The following is a 23,055-nucleotide window of genomic DNA, read 5'->3' as shown; positions in this document are numbered from 1 at the left end:
TGTCCCATGTTCCACACAAGCACGCGGGAATAATCGCAGTTTCCCAAGAGAACCGTGAATCTTTTCATATTTCAGTATTTCAGCTGTATTTATATCATTGGAGTTACATTTTTGGTTTTGTTCATGATCACGTGTTGTACGAGAACACAAACGCTGGACGTGTAGCTCGGCCGTGTGTACGGAAAAGCTGAGTGTCTTTATATCTTTACTTACAGCAATCAGAAATTCAGCTTCAACAATAAGTCACGTTTATGAACTTTTTAAGAATTCAAATTAAAAGAAGGATTTTTTTTTCCTCTTCAGTGTATAGTTGTACTTGTCCAATAAAATCCATTTAAAATTTACAACATAGCATATTAGTGGTGCTTATTTATTTTTTACTTACTTACTTACTATTTACTTGAATAGTTCTTGTGAGTCTTTATTTGCACGCTTATCTTCTTACAATATTTTCATGTCATCTGTTATTTTACCCTCGTGCAGGCTGTCGTACTTTCTCAATGCACCTATAAATTGATTTTTTTTTTTAAAGTACACAAAATGTCCAAGTGTATCGTTCATTCTCGCGTCTTCCGAAGCTTTGACGGAGAATTGGATTCAAAAATGTGATGAAAAAGGTGTGTGTGTGTGTGTGTGTTTTGAAGTTCGTTAAAATTTATTTATTTATCAGCCAGGAATTAAACCTGAGTGGTAGTGTGTGTGTGTTTTGTGTGTGTGTGTGTGTGTGTGTGTGTGTGTGTGTAAAAGTATGGGAACATTTGGGAACAAAAAGGTTAATTCCAGGGCAAAAAGCAACACACACACACACACATATACACACACGCACATGCAATAAACCTGCCAGCAGATTAGCCAAGAAAAGCACTCCAAGACATTAAATCTGTCCATAAAACACACACATTATTACAGAGAGGGCTTATCTGCTGTGTGTGTGCGCGCATGCACTAGTTGCGATCGCTGATGTAATGCATTCTGTGCAATTTTTTGACATTGCTAACATTCTCCGATGATTAGTGGCCCCAGGCACTGCACGGGCCGTGAAATTGTTCTGCCCAAACAAAAAGCTCAAGTGTCCAACGTATGTGTGAAGAAATCAGCGTACAGCTCCATGGTCTGATCTGCCTGATCGTGTTCAGGCTTTATCCGAGTTCGAGTTCTGGCTCGCTAGACGTCGTTCTAACCGACTAAACAGGTTCCAGTAGCACAGCGTTTTTCTAACGTGCCTTTATTGTGATCTAACAAGTTTTACTGATGACCAACCAGCATTATAATATTAGCATGATTTAGCGTAACATCTCTTCCCTGAAACACTAGCAAATGTGATGCATGCTAAATAGGTGCATGTTATAGTTCCGTAATTAACAAAAAATAAAACATTTCTTTCTATATATCTTACTACTCAGAACTTGTGTCTTAAATAACTCTGAATTGATTTCTAGTGCACTATACAGTGTGCTAGCTTAAAAGGAAACCATTTTGAATCCAGTACAACAGTGCGCTTGTGTAATTTTTACATCAGTTCATAAGGAAAGGTCTAGATCGAGATCAAGATCATGTGCTCTACGAAGCCAATGAGAATTAATTGTCGGCTCCTGTCCTGCATGTGATGGCATGTGATACAGGTTGTCCTCCACACCACTAGATGTCACCATGATGAGTAAAAGACAGGAGAACTGAACATAAGTATATCCAGATACAAAGACATGCATGTTCCACTCCTGTCCTTCGTCCTTGAGGGAGGGGACGAGTGAGTCGCAGTTTGTTCTCCGGTCCAGTAGAGGTCACTGTTTGTTGTTGGTTTGTCAGAACCCGCAGACTTTTGGTGTGGGGCTCATAATTATTGGGGCATTTCTTAGTAATTGACCAAGACATCTGAGGAAAATGTTGAGAATCGTGATCGTTTTCGTGTACTGTGCTTTAACATTGTCCATATAAACAACAATAATACGTGGGGTTAGCTAGCTGAATCATGAACTACGGTCATTAACATCTTTAACCCCATGACCTGCAAAGTCCTCTATGAAAAAGTTCCATCCTGCTTTGTGTATAAATTACTGTTTGTCCTCCACAGTAACAGAGGCCACTGTGTCTTTGGTGTCGCTGAGTTTTCGCGAGAAGGAGCTGATCTGCATGCTGACAGAGTGACGCCTCTGCTTTCCAAACTTTTGCCCTTTCGCCTTCCAGAGGCGGCGCAGCTGCTGGCGAAATCGATTTCCCACAAAGCAGTAGAGCAGCGGGTTGATGGCAGAGTTGGCGAAGCCAAGGCAGAGAGCAGGAGCCGTCATGATGCCCATCACCTGCTGAACTTTACAGCTCCAGTTCATGCCGAACTCCTGCAACACGCCCATGAAGGACAACGTGTGAAATGGGAACCAGCAGAGGAAGAAAGCTGTGACTATGGCGAGCGCAACGCGGCGCACACGCTCCAAACGTGAAGGATCAGCTTCCACCAATTCCGGAGATGCTAACAGGTGACACCTGATTCGGCCGTAGCACGTCGCTATGACTATAAAAGGGATCAGGAAGCCGAAAGTGCTCTTAGCAAGAGTTAGCATTCCGTGCCATTGCCTAGTCGGGTAGTTCATCGCACAGGCTGTCACATTATTCTCAACATAGTGACGCGTTTCCCTGAAAACAAGCACTGGAATGGTTGTGAGACTCGCTAGGACCCAGATCACGGCGCACACGCACCTGGCATGAAACACAGTCCTGGCGTAATACCGACTCTCGGTGCAGTGCGAATGCAGTGGGGAGACAATGACACGATACCGATCAATGCTCATTCCCATGATGAAGTAGATACTAGCGTAGGTGTTTAGCGAGGTTAAAAATCCACAAAACTTGCACATGAACCATCCGAATGGCCAGTCATAATTCCGGAGGTAATGCACTGCCCAGAACGGAAGACCAATAAGAAAGACAAGGTCAGACAGAGCCAGGTTTAACAGGTACATGTTCGCAACAGTGCATCTCAGTGACTTCTGACCCAGCACGCACACCGCTAGCATGTTCCCGAGGAAACCCAGGATGAAGATTAGAAAGTAAACAACAGGAATGAGGGTCTTCTGGTAGTCCGAGCTGTCGAGCGAGAGAAAATCACACAGTTGGTTTGAGACTTCATGGAGGGATGTGGACTCGTTGATGGTACTCAGGTTGAGGGCGGAGTCCAATTCCATGGTGATGTCAGAGGTTGGATCTTTTTTTTTTCAATGAAATTCACTTTGATTGGGTGGAGTTATCAGGGATCTGCAAAAGACACAAGAAAGTGAAGAGACAATGGGTGAAATGGTACAATAAAACATTTTTGTAGATTTTTATGGCCAACATAAGGAAGCAGTTAAACGTTCTGACTGCAAAATTGAATTCTGGGTAAAATATTCTCTATCTATTGCCATGGGAGTTTCGAGATGTTGTGCTACTGCACACACACACACCATGTATCCTGTGTGTAAATGTCTGGGAAGATTCTCAGTCATCCAGGTCATAGTAAGCTGTGGGTGGTAAAAGAGAGCAACTGGACTTGCTTGAAGATTCTTGAAGATGTTTCACCTCTCATCCGAAAGGCTTCTTCAGTTCTGTCTGACTAATAGGGAGTATCAGGTATTTATCCTCTCATGGATGAAAAGCAGTCCTAAGCAAGTGGATGAAAAGCATGGATGAAAAGCAATCCTGAGCAGAATCACATCAAGAAAGCACTTCAGAACTGCGGGTATCCCAACTGGTCTTTCTTCAAGATCAGAAAAAGAAACATAACGGACAAGGAGGATAACAGGAACAAACGCAAGAACATCGTCATTCCCTACATTTCTCGTCTATCTGAGAAACTCAGGAGGATCTTCTACAAAGAACTAAGAAGAACTAAGAAACCTTTATTCGTCACATGCACACTTCAAGCACAGTGAAATTCATCCTCTGCATTTAACCCATCTGAAGCAGTGAACACACACACACACACACCCAGAGCAGTGGGCAGCCACACCAGAGCACCCGGGGAGCAGTCAGGGGTTCAGTACCTCGCTCAAGGGCACCTCAGCCCAAGGCCGCTCCACGTCAACCTAACTGCATGTCTTTGGACTGTGGGGGAAACCGGAGCACCCGGAGGAAACCCACGCAGACACGGGGAGAACATGCAAACTACACACAGAAAGGCCCTCGCCGGCTGCTGGGTTAGAACCCGGAACCTTCTTGCTGTGAGGCGACCGTGCTAACCACTACACCACCGTGCTGCCAACACAACATTCCGGTACATTTCAGACCCAGTAACACCCTGAAGCAGAAACTGGTCCACCCTAAGGACAGAATAGCCAGACACAAACAGGACAGCGTAGTGTACGCAATTCAGTGCAGCGAGGAATGCACGGATTCGTATATTGGGGAAACAAAACAACCACTTCACAGGTGCATGGCTCAACACAGGAGAGCCAGTTCCTCAGGCCAGGACTCTGCTGTCTATCTTCATCTTAACAACAAAGGACACTCATTTCAGGATTGCAACGTACACATTTTAGCCAGAGGGGATCGTTGGTATGAGCGAGGAGTTAAAGAAGCCATTTTTGTCAACCTGGAACGGCCATCACTGAACAGAGGTGGGGGTCTAAGACATCATTTATCAACCATCTACAATGCAGTCCTTGGCACACTTCCCAGACCACTGAATGCACACCAAAACCCAGCTGTTTTCAGTGACTCACAGGAGGACAGAGAGAACCAGCAATCCATTGATCACCCCAACGAGACTTTAGGCCGTTCACACCCAGCCCCCAGTGACCCACACCAACAGGATGGCTCAACGACACCTTAGGATTGCTTTTCATCCATGAGAGGATAAATACCTGATGGAGCACTTGCATGTGACATCACAGCCGATCCAGATTGTGACAGACGTCATCTTGTCGGTCAAACGCCATATTTCCGCCTTCTACTTCTGGTTCTACTTCTACCTTTTCTTCTGGAAAACCCTACTATATACAATTCTACTACAACGGCTGCGGCTACAAGCTCTCCCTACCTGTGCACGTTTTTTATGTTTTTTGTGTGTATTTTTGCGTGTTGTTCGTCTGTACCGGACTTCAATATCCACTACAACCGTATGGACTTACTGGACATTGGTTTCCAGCAGAAAATGACGGTTTGTAGCGATTTCCATCGCATGCACAACATTCCGGACGAGATAGCGAGACCAGCGGGGTCTCCGTGGATTGTTATCGGAAGCAAAGCGAAGGAGGCGGCACCGGGAGCCGAAGCAAAAGCGAGGCTGCAGAGCCGGCCTGTTGACTAAGCTCAGAAAACAGCTACTCAAATCTCCACTGCTAAGCCTCTACCTCTCCAATGCCAGATCCATGGTAAACAAGACGGACGATTTGGAATTACAGCTGGAATTACCTTATTCTATTCTATAATCGTCTGGTCAGTGCTATACTCAATACTTAAGTGATTTACCCGTCCAATGAGGATTATTTTTTTGTTTACAAGATGCCACATCTGAGTCGCTGACAAATCCTGAATTTCTGTAAAGATAACTGTCCAGAGATTTATAAGCACGCAGTGCTTCACCACTGAACAGCGAGGGAAAGTTAATGAGGTAATTATACACGTCTGGGTATTCCGCTGGCAGTTCAATATCCACTGACACGGTCGTGAAAACTACGTCCGGTAAGCCATAAGGGTCACTAATCTGTAGATCGTTTATTTTAGACATATATCTAGTTATCTGTTCATTAGAAAAATGAGCCGTGTAGTCCGTCGGTTGAAATTGATCCATTCTGTACACGAGTGCAGCAGTATTCAGCTGTGTTTTTTACCGACAAGATGGCGGCTGTGTACTTTCTGGTCACGTGACTGCAAGATCTCTATACTGCCTATTAGTCAGTCAGAACTGAAGAAGCCTTTCGGATGAGAGGTGAAACGTCTTCAAGAATCTTCAAGCAAGTCCACTTGCTCTCTTTTACCACCCGCAGTTCCTGTGTGTAAATGTTTTGCTGAGATCAAAAGCGTCTTGCATTTTATGAATTTTTTTTCTGGAGATTACTGAAGCAAGTGAACAACAATATCACGTGACCACCATGGGGCGTGTTTGACCTACTTTTAACCAGAACAAGTCAGCATGGGCAAACATGGCGAACTCTGCTCTCCCGCCAGCTAAAAGCCAACGGAAAAGAAAAGGAAAATATGAACGCAAATCAGCTAGAAAGCGCACCAAAAAAGTGATGGAAACCAAAAGGTTGACGTGAAGGTACAGATCTACCACAGGAATCGACTGAAGGATGAAATGTGCAAAATCTGATGAAGAATTTGCAGTGCTTGCCTTGGATTGGTCTGAGTATGGAGTTCACCTAATGTTTTGATCTTACAGAGAAACCATAGGTGCTAGAGAAGGCAATTGGACTTGCTTGAAATCCTTGAAGACGCTTCACCTCTCATCCGAAAGGCTTCTTCACTTCTGTCTGACTCGTGGAGAGTTCCTGGTATTTCACCTCCAGTGGACCAAAAGCAACCCTAAGGAGAGTTGTTGAGGTCACATGGGTCATTGACCCTCTCAGTCATCCTGTAGGTTGCTAGGGTCACTCGAGGCCAGGTGTGAACGGTGCACCTACGGTTTGCGATGACCTGGATGACTGAGAACCTTCACAGACATCTTACAGAGAAAGAAACAATAAACACAAAAGCAATAACAGAGAAAAATATATATATTTGTTTTTTGTTTCATGGATCTCTTCGCGAACGTCAACCACAAATTACATCCCTGCAACTCAGAACTCTTTGAGGTCGATGCAGAGTCATGATGTTTTCCACACGTTGCCATCTTGGTGTGATGCAGTTCCAGAGTTATGCTCATTAGTTAAAGCTCCTTCCTCATGTTCAGCTGTTTCCTGTTTCTGTAGGGTCGTGCTGTTTACTTCAAGAGGGAGGAAAATAGTCCCAAAACGGAGAAAAGCGACCCTCAGGACATCAAAATGATCACATCTTGTCCACATGATGTTGTTCTTAATAATGAAATTATCTTTGTTTGAGAAGAGGTTACAAGAAAAGGTCTGTGGATAGCAGGGATGTTACTGAACCTTTGGGGTTCCGAAGAGACCTCGTACTTTCCCCAACTCCTCACACCCACCTCAGTCATTCCTCTCAAGCGGCCGACCACAAGAGGGCACCCTGGAAAAGCCTCAACCATGGTAACGCCCATGGCCTTCCTGTCCCTTATCACCAAAATATGTAATTACATTGTATTCTTTTTTAATTCTGCATTTTACAGCACCCCCTGGTGGCCTGGAGAGTGTTTGCTGTATATCATGTTTGATTAGAAAACCTCCTGCTTAATATTGTGCATGTCTTCTGGGTTTGGGAGCTGATCTGACCCAGTTGTCGAGCCATCACAATTTGGCCTTGTCAAAGTAACTCAGATCCTTACGCTTGCCCATTTTTCCTGCCTCCAACACCTCAACTTTGAGAACTGACTGTTGACTTGCTGCCTGATACGTATGTCCCACCCCTTGACGGGTGCCGAGGCAATGAGATGCCAGTGGTGGTTGGTCATCTGCCATGTCAGTCACATCGACTCTTTCTGTGAAAGTAGGCAGTTCTTGGTCACTCAATTAATTACTTGATGATGCAGAGCAAATATTAGAGATCTGAGCCTTGTTCTTGTGTTACTCACTTCTCAGTGTGTATCTGATGTTCTCCTCAGTAGCCATGTGACACTGAAACTTGTGTAATTTGTGCTCAGAATTATATCAAGCTGAAGAAACGAAAGTCGAGCGCTGATGATGTGGAATCAAATATGCAATGAAATGTAAAATCTCGCTCTTGCAGACCCAGGGATCTTCTCTCTTGGCAACATCATAATGTGCGTAGGTGTTGTGCACTTGACAAGAGCACAATGAAAGCATAGAGAAAACGAGGAGAAACAGAACTGCAAAGAAGTGTGATAAAGTGTGATAACGTTTGTGGTGTCGCTTCTCAGAATGACTGAGGAATAAATTTACAACGCCCTAGAAACCTCTGAACAACGTTCTCTTTGAGAGGAATTGCAGGATTCAGGAAAGTGAAAATAGATACATACTTTGAAAACGCACAAAAACGTGAGATTCTTTTGGCGATTTAAACACCAGCTTTCTGTGAAGAAATTCTGCAGCAAAATTAAAGGAACACCAGGTTTCCCTAAAGCGCAGAGTGAAAGAAAGAGAACACAAACAAGTTTGTATTCTGTGTTATGAAATGTTTTCATAGTACAGCTATTCCTGATCATGTGTTTTAACCCCCAGGATTTTCACAGCATTGCGAAAGCTTTGGACAGGAAGCCTGAGTGAGAGTGAGTGAAAATCGACACGTGAAAGCCTCAACTTGGAGAGAACAGAAAAAACTAATAAACCCTCAGAAAGAAAAGCAGATTCCCCCTGACAGCGAGCCTCTGGGAGAGGAGTCGCGTGTGAACGGGTTTGGGTTCCTAATGGAAAGAGTGTGTGTGTGTGTGAGAAAGGCTACGCCACATGTTTACGCACGTGTTGGAAGCCCCCATGTTCCTCAGCTGCTGGAATCGTGCCTCTGTGGTTTATTCTCTTTATTTCTCTGTCTCGCCCTGTTGCATGTCCACTCACCGGCCACTTTATTAGGAACACCCATCCATCCACCTGCAGCGTTTTTCTGCAGTTCTCCAATCAGTTTGACTCCACCCTTACGTTTGAACCCCATTTAAAGTGCATATCCAGGACCAAATTCTTTTTTTTTTACATGAAAGTGTGTCCCTTTACACACTCATCCAGAAGGGTAATTTTGCACAAGGCCATCTGTCTACAGCAGAAAAAAATAAAATAACAAAACGCGTCTGGAAAAATCCCAAGGGAGTCTGGAGCCAGATTCGTGACGTCACCTGCGGAAGCGCCAGCAGGCTGCGCGAGCTTGCACGGTTTCACTGCACAGCCTGTGTAGACCAAGTTTAGCAGCGAGCGATTCTGCATTGAAATATGGAATTGCCACTTGAGCACAATGTTACTTCACCTTTGGATGAAGAATGTAATGTTGCTACACCCTCCTACGATACATCTTTTAAGCATTTTAATAATTACGTGATAACGTTGAAGAAATTTGCAGAAAACCACCAGGTCGTTTTCTCATAAACAAACCAGCGCTGACATAGGATTCAGAAGGAGGCGTCCCGCACGCGACGTCACGAAAATCAATGTTTGCCGGGAAATCCAAATGCCAAGTTTTTTCAGCCCCTCCTAGAACTGCCACCTTATTGTGGTGGAGGGGTTTGTGTGCTTGAATGGTCATGAGCTTTGGGTAATGACCGAAAGGACAAGATCGCAGATACAAGCGGCCGAAATGAGTTTCCTTCGCAGGGTGGCTGGGCGCTCCCTTAGGGTGAGAAGCACAGTCACTCGGGAGGAGCTCGGAGTAGAGCCGCTGCTGCTCCACATCGAGAGGAATCAGCTGAGGTGGCTTGGGCATCTTTTTCGGATGCCTCCTGGACGCCTCCCTGGGGAGGTGTTCCAGGCATGTCCCCCCGGGAAGAGGCCCCGGGGAAGACCCAGGACACGCTGGAGGGACTATGTCTCTCGGCTGGCCTGGGAACGCCTCGGTGTTCTTCCCGAGGAGCTGGCCGAGGTGTCTGGGGAAAGGGAAGTTTGGGCTTCCCTGCTTAGACTGCTGCCTCCGCGACCCGGTCCTGGATAAAGCGGAAGAAGACGAGACGAGAGACGAGAGAAGTTTTTTCAGAGGTGGACCAGTTCGCCTCAAATGGCTTGATTTCAACTGAATTTTTCTGGTATTGCGCAAGGTAAAAAAAAATTGCACAAAATGCAGAATGTGGCAGATATTTGACCAAAGTTTAATATAAAATAGAAGAATTACATTGATCTTGCTCCTGAATTTACCCGTGATATGCACTTTAAACTCATTACTAAGAATGCTTTCTTTCACCTCCGCAATATTGCACGTCTCCACCCTCTTCTCTTGGAAATTGATGCCAAAATGTTGGTCAATGCGTTTATTTTTTCTCGTCTTGACTATTGCAATTCTCTCTTTTATGGTCTCTCTGCCACATTGCTCAATCGCCTGCAGTCCGTCCAAAACTCAGCAGCTCGAGTCCTCACACTCACCAAGCACACTGCTCACATCACTCCTGCTTTACAGCAACTGCATTGGTTGCCAGTTATTGCTCGGATTAAATACAAAGCTTTTTTTGCTTTTAACCTATAAAGTTCTTCATGGTTTCGCCCCTTCCTATCTCTGTGAGCTAATTCATTTGTACTGTCCCTCCCGCTCCCTCAGATCTTCTGTCTGTGGACTTCTGACTGTTCCACGTTTTAAACTGGCATCTATGGGTGGCAGATCATTCAGTGTTGCTGCTCCTAAACTTTGGAACTCGTTACCACAATCGCTTCGTGACTCTTCCACTCTCTCTTCCTTCAAAGCCAACTTGAAAACTTTTCTCTTTACCTCACACTACTCTTCCTTGTGTGGCTTTTTTTTTCTTTGTGGGGTAACTCCTGTGTAAAGCGTCTTTGGGTTTGTGAAAGGCGCTATATAAATTGAACTTTATTATTATTATTAATAACCGATCCCTTGATGCATAAAATCACGCAGATGCAAATCCAGAGCTTCAGTTAACGTTCACAATGTTCAAACATCAGAATGGGAAAAATTGTGATCTCACAGTGAAGTGTGACTTTTTCTTTCTTTCTTTCTTTCTTTCTTTCTTTCTTTCTTTCTTTCTTTCTTTCTTTCTTTCTTTCTTTCTTTCTTTCTTTCTTTCTTTCACTGTGGCAGTATGGGTGTTGGTTTGAGCCAGATGAGTGTGAGGTTTGAGTATTTCAGAAGCTGCTGATCTCCTGCTGGGGTTTTCACACACAACAGTCTGTAGAGTTTACACAGAATGGGGCGGAAAACAAAAAACCCTGAGTGAGTGAACGACAGTTCTGTGGGTGGAAACAAACGCCTTGTTGATAAAGAGGGCAGAGATCAGAAAATGGACAGATTGGAGGTAGTTCAAGCTTTTCTTTTTTGCCAGGAAGGATATAGTAACTCATACGGTATAATCACTCTTTACAACCGTGGTGAGCAGAAAAGCATCTCAGCATGCAACAGCAAACAGAAGAACACATTGGGTTCCACTCCTGCAGCCAAGAACAGGGATCTTAGAATCAACAACCAGTTCCTATTAAAGTGGCCAGTGAGTGTAGATTGTTTAATGTCTGTGCGAGGAGGTGAAGCTTTATCTGTTGAACGTATGAAAGGTTTTTTTTTTTTGTGAATTGTGAATTTTGTGGCATGTCTTGATAATGAATCAGTGTATGAGACAAATTATGAATCAGTGAATCAATGAATCAGTGATGACTCTCTTGCTTTAAAAGGCTCGTTGTGTGTCATGGTGTTCAAAACAGTTTCACATCAGAGCCTGGTGTGTGTGTGTGTGTGTGTAAAGGGATGTGCAGAGAGCCGATCAAGATCAGTTCTGACCAATTAGCCATCAAGATTCGGAAGCTTGTAGCCAGGAAATTGTCCGGACTATATCAGATCCTTCATGGCCCATGAGTGTCTGAGGCTCAGATTTGGGATCGAGTTGCTGAAGTGCAGGTTAAATTTACTGAGGTTCCCATTTTCCATATTTGGTCTTCAGTTCTGGTTTGGTTTCACTCCTCGCTAACGAAGTTGGCCAGTTTTCAGTGAAATGAATTTATACTTCTTTGCTTATTTGGCTCCTTATAAACTCTTGATCCTCTCCTGTAAGAGTCCAAGATGTTTCTCGTCTGTATTTCATGCCGCCAGTTTCTCTTGCATGAACCGCTGTACTTTTTGTCTTCGTTTGTCGGATCCTTGGATCTTTGGAGTTTGTGCTGCCCACCTTTGTGTGGCCCAGGACTCATTGAATTTAGAAAGTGTTTTATTTTCTGTTTTACACTTTGCTATTTGAGTGTCACATCTTACCCAAGCCCTTCATGCTACACCAATGCTCCAGAGCTACCTTCTGCCTGGAGAACATGGCAGCAGATTTAAAAATGATGTCTGCATTCATTCTGTATACCACTTATGCATTGCAGAGAAGCTGGACCCAATCCCAGCTGGAATCGCGCGAGAGGTGGGGTACAGCGCATCCTGGACAGGCTGCCAATCCGACGCAAAGAGACGGGCACAATGTCTACAACGTGTCTAAAAACAAATAGCTAAATAAAAACCCAGCAGGTCTACAGTTCCTAATCTGGGTGAGTCAGATTCAAGTCCAGTACAACGTGAAAATCAGGGTGATACACACTGGTCTGATGTTCCTGTATTGGGACACTATTTAATGGTATGAAATCACTTGGAACACTTTGGCAAGAAAAATGTGTGTGTGTGTGTGTGTGTGTGTGTGTGTGTGTGTGTGTGTGTGTGTGTGTGTGTGTGTGTGTGTGTGTTAAAAAGCCTGCATTGTCATGACCTGATGAGCAAATCAGCAACGGCGGAGTGGCGAGGTGCACTCCCGCTCCTTTCCATGATATTTACAACCCCGATTCCAAAAAAGTTGGGACAAAGTACAAATTGTAAATAAAAACGGAATGCAATGATGTGGAAGTTTCAAAATTCCATATTTTATTCAGAATAGAACATAGATGACATATCAAATGTTTAAACTGAGAAAATGTATCATTTAAAGAGAAAAATTAGGTGATTTTAAATTTCATGACAACAACACATCTCAAAAAAGTTGGGACAAGGCCATGTTTCCCACTGTGAGACATCCCCTTTTCTCTTTACAACAGTCTGTAAACGTCTGGGGACTGAGGAGACAAGTTGCTCAAGTTTAGGGATAGGAATGTTAACCCATTCTTGTCTAATGTAGGATTCTAGTTGCTCAACTGTCTTAGGTCTTTTTTTTGTCGTATCTTCCGTTTTATGATGCGCCAAATGTTTTCTATGGGTGAAAGATCTGGACTGCAGGCTGGCCAGTTCAGTACCCGGACCCTTCTTCTACGCAGCCATGATGCTGTAATTGATGCAGTATGTGGTTTGGCATTGTCATGTTGGAAAATGCAAGGTCTTCCCTGAAAGAGACGTCGTCTGGATGGGAGCATATGTTGCTCTAGAACCTGGATATACCTTTCAGCATTGATGGTGTCTTTCCAGATGTGTAAGCTGCCCATGCCACACGCACTAATGCAACCCCATAGCATCAGAGATGCAGGCTTCTGAACTGAGCGCCGATAACAACTCGGGTCGTCCTTCTCCTCTTTAGTCCGAATGACACGGCGTCCCTGATTTCCATAAAGAACTTCAAATTTTGATTCGTCTGACCACAGAACAGTTTTCCACTTTGCCACAGTCCATTTTAAATGAGCCTTGGCCCAGAGAAGACGTCTGCGCTTCTGGATCGTGTTTAGATACGGCTTCTTCTTTGAACCATAGAGTTTTAGCTGGCAACGGCGGATGGCACGGTGAATTGTGTTCACAGATAATGTTCTCTGGAAATATTCCTGAGCCCATTTTGTGATTTCCAATACAGAAGCATGCCTGTATGTGATGCAGTGCCGTCTAAGGGCCCGAAGATCACGGGCACCCAGTATGGTTTTCCAGCCTTGACCCTTACGCACAGAGATTCTTCCAGATTCTCTGAATCTTTTGATGATATTATGCACTGTAGATGATGATATGTTCAAACTCTTTGCAATTTTACACTGTCGAACTCCTTTCTGATATTGCTCCACTATTTGTCGGCGCAGAATTAGGGGGATTGGTGATCCTCTTCCCATCTTTACTTCTGAGAGCCGCTGCCACTCCAAGATGCTCTTTTTACACCCAGTCATGTTAATGACCTATTGCCAATTGACCTAATGAGTTGCAATTTGGTCCTCCAGCTGTTCCTTTTTTGTACCTTTAACTTTTCCAGCCTCTTATTGCCCCTGTCCCAACTTTTTTGAGATGTGTTGCTGTCATGAAATTTCAAATGAGCCAATATTTGGCATGACATTTCAAAATGTCTCACTTTCGACATTTGATATGTTGTCTATGTTCTGTTGTGAATACAATATCAGTTTTTGAGATTTGTAAATTATTGCATTCCGTTTTTATTTACAATTTCTACTTTGTCCCAACTTTTTTGGAATCGGGGTTGTACATGTTTATCACAATCAGTGTTTCAACAGTGAAACTGCAGAATGCCATTATGATCCATTATGTGGGGTGACTCCATTTCTGAGAACAGTTCTGAAAGTCTGGAATTTCATGCTGCTCTGTACATCCAGTTTACTCTCAGAGAGGGAAATAATTTTAGCTCTTAGAAAAGCTTTTAGGATTTCCCAAATCAGTGATGAATTCATCTCATCTGAGTTCTTAAAGCATATACATTGCTTGTATTATTGAAGCGTCGGACGCATCATCAGAGAGTAACGAAGATGGAGAATCGAATCTGAGGTCAAGTCATGAAGCGGAATGGTCTGATATGATGGTAGTGAGACTTTGTTTATTTAAAAAAACCCTATCCTTGAGTGGATTTGATGTATGTAGGAGAAGAAGGCGTAAGCTCTGGTGTCAGGGTGTAAAAATCTCCAGGGACGTCCACAGTCCTTCGTTAACGATGTTAGTACGATGACCGTCTTTGAGAGTGTGGTAACCTTGGAGCTCGAGCGATCCAGCTGGGTGCTCATGACACAGTTTAGGTCTCCTCCAAAAAAGAACTAATGGATGATGGAAGCATCGAGATGAATTTGTCATCGTCAGCATTCGGGACGTCGACACGTACTGTACTAATATAAAAATGTCTGCACAAGTGCACCTTGTATCAGTGGAGAAGAGGATCCTGTTGCCTTTGATCTGTTTGTCAGAGCGGAGGAATCTCACGATGAAAGCCCGGGGTTGTCCGCCTTGGGTTGGCTTTGGAGCTGGTGTTCTATGTGTTCCGTTCAATTCCGGTGGTTTTGGTAAAATTTCACTTCCGATGACTTTGTGGTTGAGCTGTGAGATGAATCCTGACGACGAGCTTCCATCAGTCGTCTCTGGGAAGCCGACTAGTCTTAGATTCTCTTGTCCGGATCGATTTTTGAGGTCCTCTGTTTCGGATGTGAAGGCTGTGTCCATTTGGATGATAAATCTGATCTATTCTTGATGGATTCACTGTGGTTGGTGAGTGTGCTTTCTGTGGTTGTTCTCGTTTGGTTGTGTGAGCCCAATGGTGTCTGGAGACATCTCAAGAAAAGGCTCTCACGGTTTTTCTCGAGCTCCTGGGCTAGGCTAGTGGTGGTTAGCACATCTGCCATCGTAGCCACAGGAGCTGTTTGAGTCGCAGCACAATTTCCTGTTGCTTGTCAGGCTTTTTTCGACGCTGCTGGACAACTTATTTGGAAATCATATGCAGTTATAGTCTAATCTATGCAGTGAGACGAGGTAAATATACAAATGGTGCAAATAGAATCATGAAAAATTGCAAGCGCCATCCCTCAGTGTGGACGTCTCATACGTTGTCCAACTGGACGTCCCTGTCTTGGCTAGATTAAAGGGGAACAGAGGGCAATATATAGAGTAAATATAACAATAAAACACACATTAACGAACCTTATTCAAGACTTACAAAAGTTTTTTGTTCTAAGGTTGGAAAGTTATAGTGTTTTGAAAGTAGCTCGAGCAAACTATTTCCGCAGTTTGAACAGCCCGCCATGATATTAATTTTATCCAATCAGAATGCACGTTCATTTTCTCTGCGTAACACTCATGACGTATGCATGTGCCCAGTTGTGTTGGCTCATTGAGGTTGGGAATAGCACGTGTGAAATACCTGTTTCTGCCTCTTGCAACGATTTCGCAAGTCCACGGGTGGCGCCTGTCTCATTGCAGCAAATAAATTCTGCTGGACTCGTGAGCAACTCCACGTTACATTTTCCGCACGAGCACCACGCCGTGTCACCTGCACGCAGACGCTCTGCCCCATGCTCGCCACGCCCATGGTCAGCATCAGTCTCATCCTCGCCGTCATCCGAGCTTTCTTCCCTTATTTCATCACCGGAGTCGAGCGTACCTCTCCTAGGTTCAAACTGGTACCCTTCTAAGCCATAGCCTGCTTGCAGTGTGTCTTGCGGGATCTCTTCGTATGATTCGACAGAGCTGTCGCTTTCACTTGATGCGCCCGACGCCATGATTACACGCTTCTCTCCTCTATTTCGGAGAGTTTCGCTAGTGCAGTGGGTAGCGCTGACGTCACGGTCTTTTAAAAATGGCGACTCTTGTGCGGTTTAGCGTATAAAGTATTATATTTACAATTACCAAGATATTTCGTTGTTTTCTAGTATATAAATTTGATAGAATACTTAAGAATACGTTACTTTGTCACATCAGCAACCGTATATATTATATTTTGTATCCCTTTAACATTTATTACTTTACATATCTTTGGTGCTCACATTTTTCAATCTCCAAAAACGACTTCATGTCAGAGGACATCTTTTAATGAAATGATGTCTGGATCAGGAATTTTACACATATTCGCGATCTCAGTCACGGATTTCTTTCCAAACCCTTCATTTAACTTCAGTCCACAATGTTTGCCTTTGCAAAGCTTTTTTTTTTTCTCTCAAATCTCCAGAAATTATTGATGTGCCTTTTTGAGGCATTAATAGGGTTGCCACCCGTCCCGTAAAATACGGACTCGTCCTTTATTTGGCAATTAAATCTTGTGTCCCGTATTGAACCGATACGGGACGCGATTTGTTCCGTGTTTTCATAAATGTCCAATACACATGTCTGTCTCACACATATCAACACTAAATCTAACAATAATGAACAAAATAAAACAGGAAATACTCCGTTGCGGGATCTACCCAGGACACAAACCCCGCCCCTCTGCGTCACGTTCTGTGCGTCTGTGCCTGGCTGCCTGCGTCACTGCGTGTGGCGCTGTCACGGTTACCTAGAGACAGACAACACACACCGGCACTGCTCAAAAAACCCGGGCCTTTTAAAAATGTCTGCTGCACCCGGGACTCCACCACCAAGAAGTGAGGGAAATCTGTTGACTGTTTAAATCCGGTCTGCTGCACAGACAAGAGAAACACAGCAGTTCCTGATGAACTCAGGACTGTTGAGGGAAGGAGTCATGTTTTGCACTTTCTTGTTTTCTGCATTCTTGAATAAGCAGACATACATGTTTGTTGTGTTTTTGTTGTTTTTTGTTCTCTTTTTTCCTCTCTAAGTAAAAATATCCCCAAGGTTCACAAAGAGAGTCCCTACGCCACGAACAGTTATGCACTTACATTTACAGTAATGTTAAGTTCTCAATATCTCATCTCATTATCTGTAGCCGCTTTATCCTGTTCTACAGGGTCGCAGGCGAGCTGGATCCTATCCCAGCTGACTACGGGTGAAAGGCGGGGTTCACCCTGGACAAGTCGCCAGGTCATCACAGGGCTGACACATAGACACAGACAACCATTCACACTCACATTCACACCTACGCTCAATTTAGAGTCACCAGTTAACCTAACCTGCATGTCTTTGGACTGTGGGGGAAACCGGAGCACCCGGAGGAAACCCACGCGGACACGGGGAGAACATGCAAACTCCGCACAGAAAGGCCCTCGCCGGCCCCGGGGCTCGAACCCGGACCTTCTTGCTGTGAGGCGACAGCGCTAACCACTACACCACCGTGCCGCCCAAATTCTCAATATATTTAGATTATATTTTAAAAGTTCATTGTTGCCCACTTGTACATTAAACATTTTTACAGCATTGGCAATAAAGCATTTCAAGCTTTAAGTATGAGTAATTGCTTTCTTGATCACCCCTTTACTAAAAACACCTACAAAATAAAATGTACCACTGCTGCGGGCACCCCACCCCATGGGAGTCGTGCCCGTGGTGGTCATGGCCCCAAGGAGCCGTGGTGGGCGTCCCTTATTTTCATTTCTGAACGGTGGCAACCCTAGGCATTAAAGAGCATGTGATTGAATTCAAGAGAAACAAGAAACATAATGAAATACACACAAATTTCTTTTCATTTGAACAAAGCGGAAACTTGTTTAATTCCTTTTCATAGCGAAGCAGCACACAATTTTTGTGGTCTTTTACAAACTCATACACATTCAGTCTAGTCCGAGACTAAATCCTGCATGTTGTATCAATTATGTTTATAACATATTTAACTGGCGGCACGGTAGTGTAGTGGTTAGCGCTGTCGCCTCACATCAAGAAGGTCCGGGTTCGAGCACCATGGCCGGCGAGGGCCTTTCTGTGCGGAGTTTGCATGTTCTCCCCGTGTCCGCGTGGGTTTCCTCCGGGTGCTCCGGTTTCCCCCACAGTCCAAAGACATGCAGGTTAGGTTAACTGGTGACTCTAAATTGAGCGTAGGTGTGAATGTGAGTGTGAATGGTGTGAAAAGAACGCTCAGACCCTCCCCCCAAACACACACACACACGCACGAATATCTTCAGGCACTTTAGCTGTGAAACGTCTCTCCAGCCTGAGCTTTAATTTGACTGGAAATGGCTGTTTAATAACTGCATCAGTTCCTGCATTCAAGGCAGTTCCATCGCTGGTGTCGTACAGTCTGTAAAACACAGTGGAACAATCTCTTCCTTTTATTTAAAGTCTGCTGTATGATGCATTTGTAAGTGCTAAATGCAACTGACGCGTGAACAGCTTCTTGCTGACGAGGATATTTTTGAAAAATGGTTCAAAGAATCCACTAAAAATGGCTGAGGAACGTCTCTGTACTTTTACTCAACACTTTGCTTCCAACGCTGCGGTAACACTTTGGAGAGGAAAAACAGACGAGCATGATGGTCAGGTGTCCACAAACTTTTGACCATGCAGCGAATGTAATTTCCTCCTCAAATGAAATATACACTTGAGGCCAGAAGTTTACATACACTCATCATGGACATGAATGTCTGTGGCAAAGTGATTGTCCAACATACAGCTTGAATGTGAAAAAAAAAAAGAATTTGGTGCACAGCTTTTAATTTGTTTTGGGATTTCTGACAGCAACCGAGGGTCAAAATTATACATACAGCCACATAACATTCGGTTAAATGTCCTCTAGTGAGTTTCACCTTCACCAGACGCTTTTGGTCGCCATCAACGAGCTTCTGGTTGGATATTCAACTCTTCTTGGCAGAGTTCTATTAAATCTGTGTGTTTCCTGGAACAGACCTGACTTTTAATCAGCGTCCACATATTTTTGACAGGGTTGAGGTCAGGACTTGTTTTCAGCTTCATGTCATCCTGCTTTATCCTCCACAGCCAGCTCTGGTGTGTGTTTGGGGTCATTGTCCTGTTGGAACACAGAATTGTGTCCAATTTTCTGATGATTTGAGGTTATGCAGAAGAACTCTGAGGTTCTTCATTATTCCATCCACTTTGTGTGATGCAGTTCCACTTGCAGCAAAACAGCCCCAGAGCCTGATGCTACCAGCACCATGCTTAACAGTTGCTACAGTGTTCATGGGGTTGAATGCCTTACCTTTACTCCTCCAAACATACTCTGGTCATTGTGGCTAAACTTTCTTCCAGAAGGCTTTTTCTTTGTCTGTGTGGTCAGCCGCAGACTTTAGTCCAGCTTTGAAGGTGTTGATTTTGGAGCAGGAGCTTCTTTCTGAGACAGCATTCTCTCGGTCCATGGTGATATAAAACTTGCTTGACTGTAGACAGTGACACTAGTGTTCCATCAGCTTCCAGTTCATGGCAGACCTGTGCCTTGGTGGTTCCCTGACCATCCAAAACACTTTCCTGTCAGGTGAAAGGGACAGTTTGGATCTTCTTCCAGCAAAGTGGCTTCACCTCCCGGTAACTTCTACTTGCGTACAGCTGTTTAAACTGATGAGCTTATAATCTGCAGTTGTTTCGAAATGCCTCCAAGAGACTTTCCTCTTTCTCAGATGTGCACTGAGCTCCTTGGACTTTCCTACTGTCCTGTTACGACACTTGTCGAAAAGCCACCAATTGGAGGACAGCGTAGGAATACACAACACTCATTGGACGGCTCCAAATCAGGTGGTGGCAATGGCGAAAATGTTGAATTGCGGCAGCAGAGAGAAAGTCTCGTCACAGTTTTTTATACAACAGGAGATAAATAGAGAATGAATTACAGCTTCCAGGCGTGTATTAGTATCATTTAGTTCATTTACTGTCATTACAACGTGAAACTGTTTCCTGTTGAAGAGTGAAAAACCTGTGCCGCATCACTGCACACATGGTATGGCAGAGTGTTTATTTTCATCATGGTAATCTGACATCTTAGAGCACATGTTTGCAGTGTGCGATCGAAATCTGCCAAGGTTTTACTGGGCTCTCGTACAGATCGTAAAAGAGTGCTGGAATCGCACCGAGTTAAAAAAAAAAAAAAAGTGGCTTAATATGTTTCAGAATGTTCGAATGACCCCAGCGTTATTATGCTTCAGGTCTGAGAAGTTTTTATTCATCTAAAAAATCTTGCTTCAGTTATCAGACATAACATTGTTAGAACATCAGGTTCCTCAAGGGGTTCTGCCTTCTGAAGGGGTTCTGCTTGGATACAGAAACCATGTGTTATAGGATTTCACATAGAAATGAAAAGAATTTACTCAGAAAGACAAACTGGAGAAGTGTGCAGGTCAATACAACAGCGTCAGTGTGTCACCCAATAAAATCAGGGAGAAATGGAACAGGACAGTTTAATATCTGAGGAAACAGAGCCAGATGATCTCCTGAGACGCGATGTGTTCATGTGAAAACGTGTGTGAGTGTGTGAGTGCAACAACGAATCTTCCCAAAGAAAGCTCCATCACGTCATATTGGTCAAATCTTTTGGAACATTTTGATCAATTTCTATCTTTTGAGAAAGTTTTCTTTCTCTCTCTGTTTTTGTTTCATCTGTTTTTTAATGTCAGTTATTTCAGAAGGATGACGAGGGAAAGACCAGCATATTCATTGACCATCAATGATTTTTTTGAAAACACATGAATTTGATTTAGTTTAATTTAACTAATTTATACACACACACACACTTTGACAGTGAAAACACTGAACCTGTGAAGTTTTTACTCTACATCATGATAGAATTAATAAAATAATTCGTAAAATGTGCTGAATTAATTCTTAATTATGAACAGAACTCTTTGATCGCTGCACATGACGTTACATCTTACATGCTGTTAAATAAAGTTCATTAATAAAAATAAAAACTTCACGTTACCGTTTCTGTGATCGATGATTCCGACATGAAGTTTTCCTGAAGCTGAAATCACAAACAGATGTTCAATCTGTTCATCATCTTCTAAACTGTACACTGCTGCAGAGAGGTCTGCCTCTCATACACACACACACACGTGTATATACATACAACACACACTCATTTCCTCTCGAGTACTGACAGTATGGGTAAGAGTGTGTCTATGGAGAGAGAGAGAGAGAGGGAGGCAGGACAAGAGGAGTGTTTGATAGAAGACTTCCTGTAATGCTTTTTATGAGTACTGCGGTCCGGAGAGAGAGAGAAGGGGAGAGAGAGGAAAAAAGTAGGGAAAATGGAGAATCCAGAGAGAGACAGAAAGAAAGAAAAGGAATAGACAGACACAAGTGCTGTTTTTTCTACGTGTTGTTTTTGACTAACAGATTTTTAATCATCTCATCTCATCATCTCTAGCCGCTTTATCCTGTTCTACAGGGTCGCAGGCAAGCTGGAGCCTATCCCAGCTGACTACGGGCGAAAGGCGGGGTACACCCTGGACAAGTCGCCAGGTCATCACAGGGCTGACACATAGACACAGACAACCATTCACACTCACATTCACACCTACGCTCAATTTAGAGTCACCAGTTAACCTAACCTGCATGTCTTTGGACTGTGGGGGAAACCGGAGCACCCGGAGGAAACCCACGCGGACACGGGGAGAACATGCAAACTCCGCACAGAAAGGCCCTCGCCGGCCACGGGGCTCGAACCCGGACCTTCTTGCTGTGAGGCGACAGCGCTAACCACTACACCACCGTGCCGCCTGATTTTTAATCTTGTTCTATTAAAATATTATGAACCTTCAGACAAGGTGTATTCCCGTCTCACACCCGGTATTCCTGTCTCACACCTGAGATGCCCGGGATACACTCCGGATCCACCGTGACCCGGACCAGGATAAAGCCCTTACTGAAGATTCCTCATAAACTTTCTCATTATCACGGCGTCTGAAACACTGTGCAGATTTATTCCTCTGTTCCTGAAGAGGTTCTCTGACAAATAACTGGATATGCATTGACCCCGCCCTCTATTTGCATATTCATGGTAACAAACACGCAAAGCAGACACGGCACGTTCTTTTTAATCATGTCATAAATGCAAATTCTACATAAAGCAAGTGTTTTCAGGTTTACACGTTTTTACACACACACAATGAGATTCACTAACAGTGTGTAAACTGAAAGTGGTTCTTTCCTTAATTGTGAAATGAAAAATGGCTCTGAAAACATCTGTATCTCATTAGACTGGAAGTAGAAGTCCAGACAAAGAGTGTGTGTGTGTGTGTGTGTGTGTGTGTGTGTGTGTGTGTGTTTCCCAGGTCCTAAATATTTGATCAGTACCTGAGGGATGCATGAAATTCATGTAAAAAAACAACAACACAAGATCAAGTGATGCGTCACAGGCGTAGGGTGCGAATATTGATCCGCTCTTGGGTTGCCGCAGGAACGGACCAGCGAGACCTCGGTCACAGGTCACATGTCATAACGATGCTGTTAACGAGCATCTAGAGTGCTAAGGTAGAGATAATGGAAAACATTTGAGTACCAATTTAGAGAAAGATGAGAGCTTCATTATCCATGGTGTGTGTGTGTGTGTGTGTGTGTGTGTGTGTGTGTGTGTGTGTGTGCGCGCGCAATATTGAGCAACATCAGCACGATGAAGCAAAGCTTGTAAATCCTGTACAGATGTTGCATCTTGGTTCATTTTGACTCTGACTTTACACTGAAAAAATTTAATTAAAATTCCATTTCATTTTCAGAAGCTTGAGTGATCAAAGTCACAGTTTATAAAAACGTCAAAGACCTCAGTTCACTCGCAGAGGAGCCGGCCCTTTCCCTCAACGCCACGTGAACATCAGTATACGATATCCACTGTGGGCGTGTCCCAAATGA

General features: G+C 43.9%; 1 protein-coding gene across 2 annotated transcripts; it reads right to left on the bottom strand.

The window, feature by feature from the left end:
• Positions 1-1,209: 1,209 nt before the first annotated feature.
• On the bottom strand, positions 1,210-21,321 carry agtr2 (angiotensin II receptor, type 2). 2 transcript variants are annotated; one of them, XM_060913255.1, is made up of 2 exons: positions 21,128-21,321; positions 1,210-3,246 (listed from the first exon to the last, which is right to left on the bottom strand). In XM_060913255.1, the coding sequence occupies exon 2, from the start codon at positions 3,174-3,176 to the stop codon at positions 2,052-2,054; it is 1,125 nt and encodes a 374-aa protein (XP_060769238.1). In that variant the 5' UTR covers positions 3,177-3,246; positions 21,128-21,321; the 3' UTR covers positions 1,210-2,051. The 2 variants fall into 2 exon arrangements, with proteins under 2 accessions (XP_060769238.1, XP_060769239.1); XM_060913256.1 differs by lacking the exon at positions 21,128-21,321 and adding an exon at positions 8,496-8,616.
• Between the last annotated feature and the right edge of the window lie 1,734 nt (positions 21,322-23,055).

Source organism: Neoarius graeffei, chromosome 28 (assembly GCF_027579695.1).
Source record: "Neoarius graeffei isolate fNeoGra1 chromosome 28, fNeoGra1.pri, whole genome shotgun sequence".
Lineage (NCBI taxonomy): Eukaryota > Metazoa > Chordata > Actinopteri > Siluriformes > Ariidae > Neoarius > Neoarius graeffei.
Note: the sequence above shows the minus strand (reverse complement) of the source record. Positions and strands in the feature narration are given on the sequence as shown.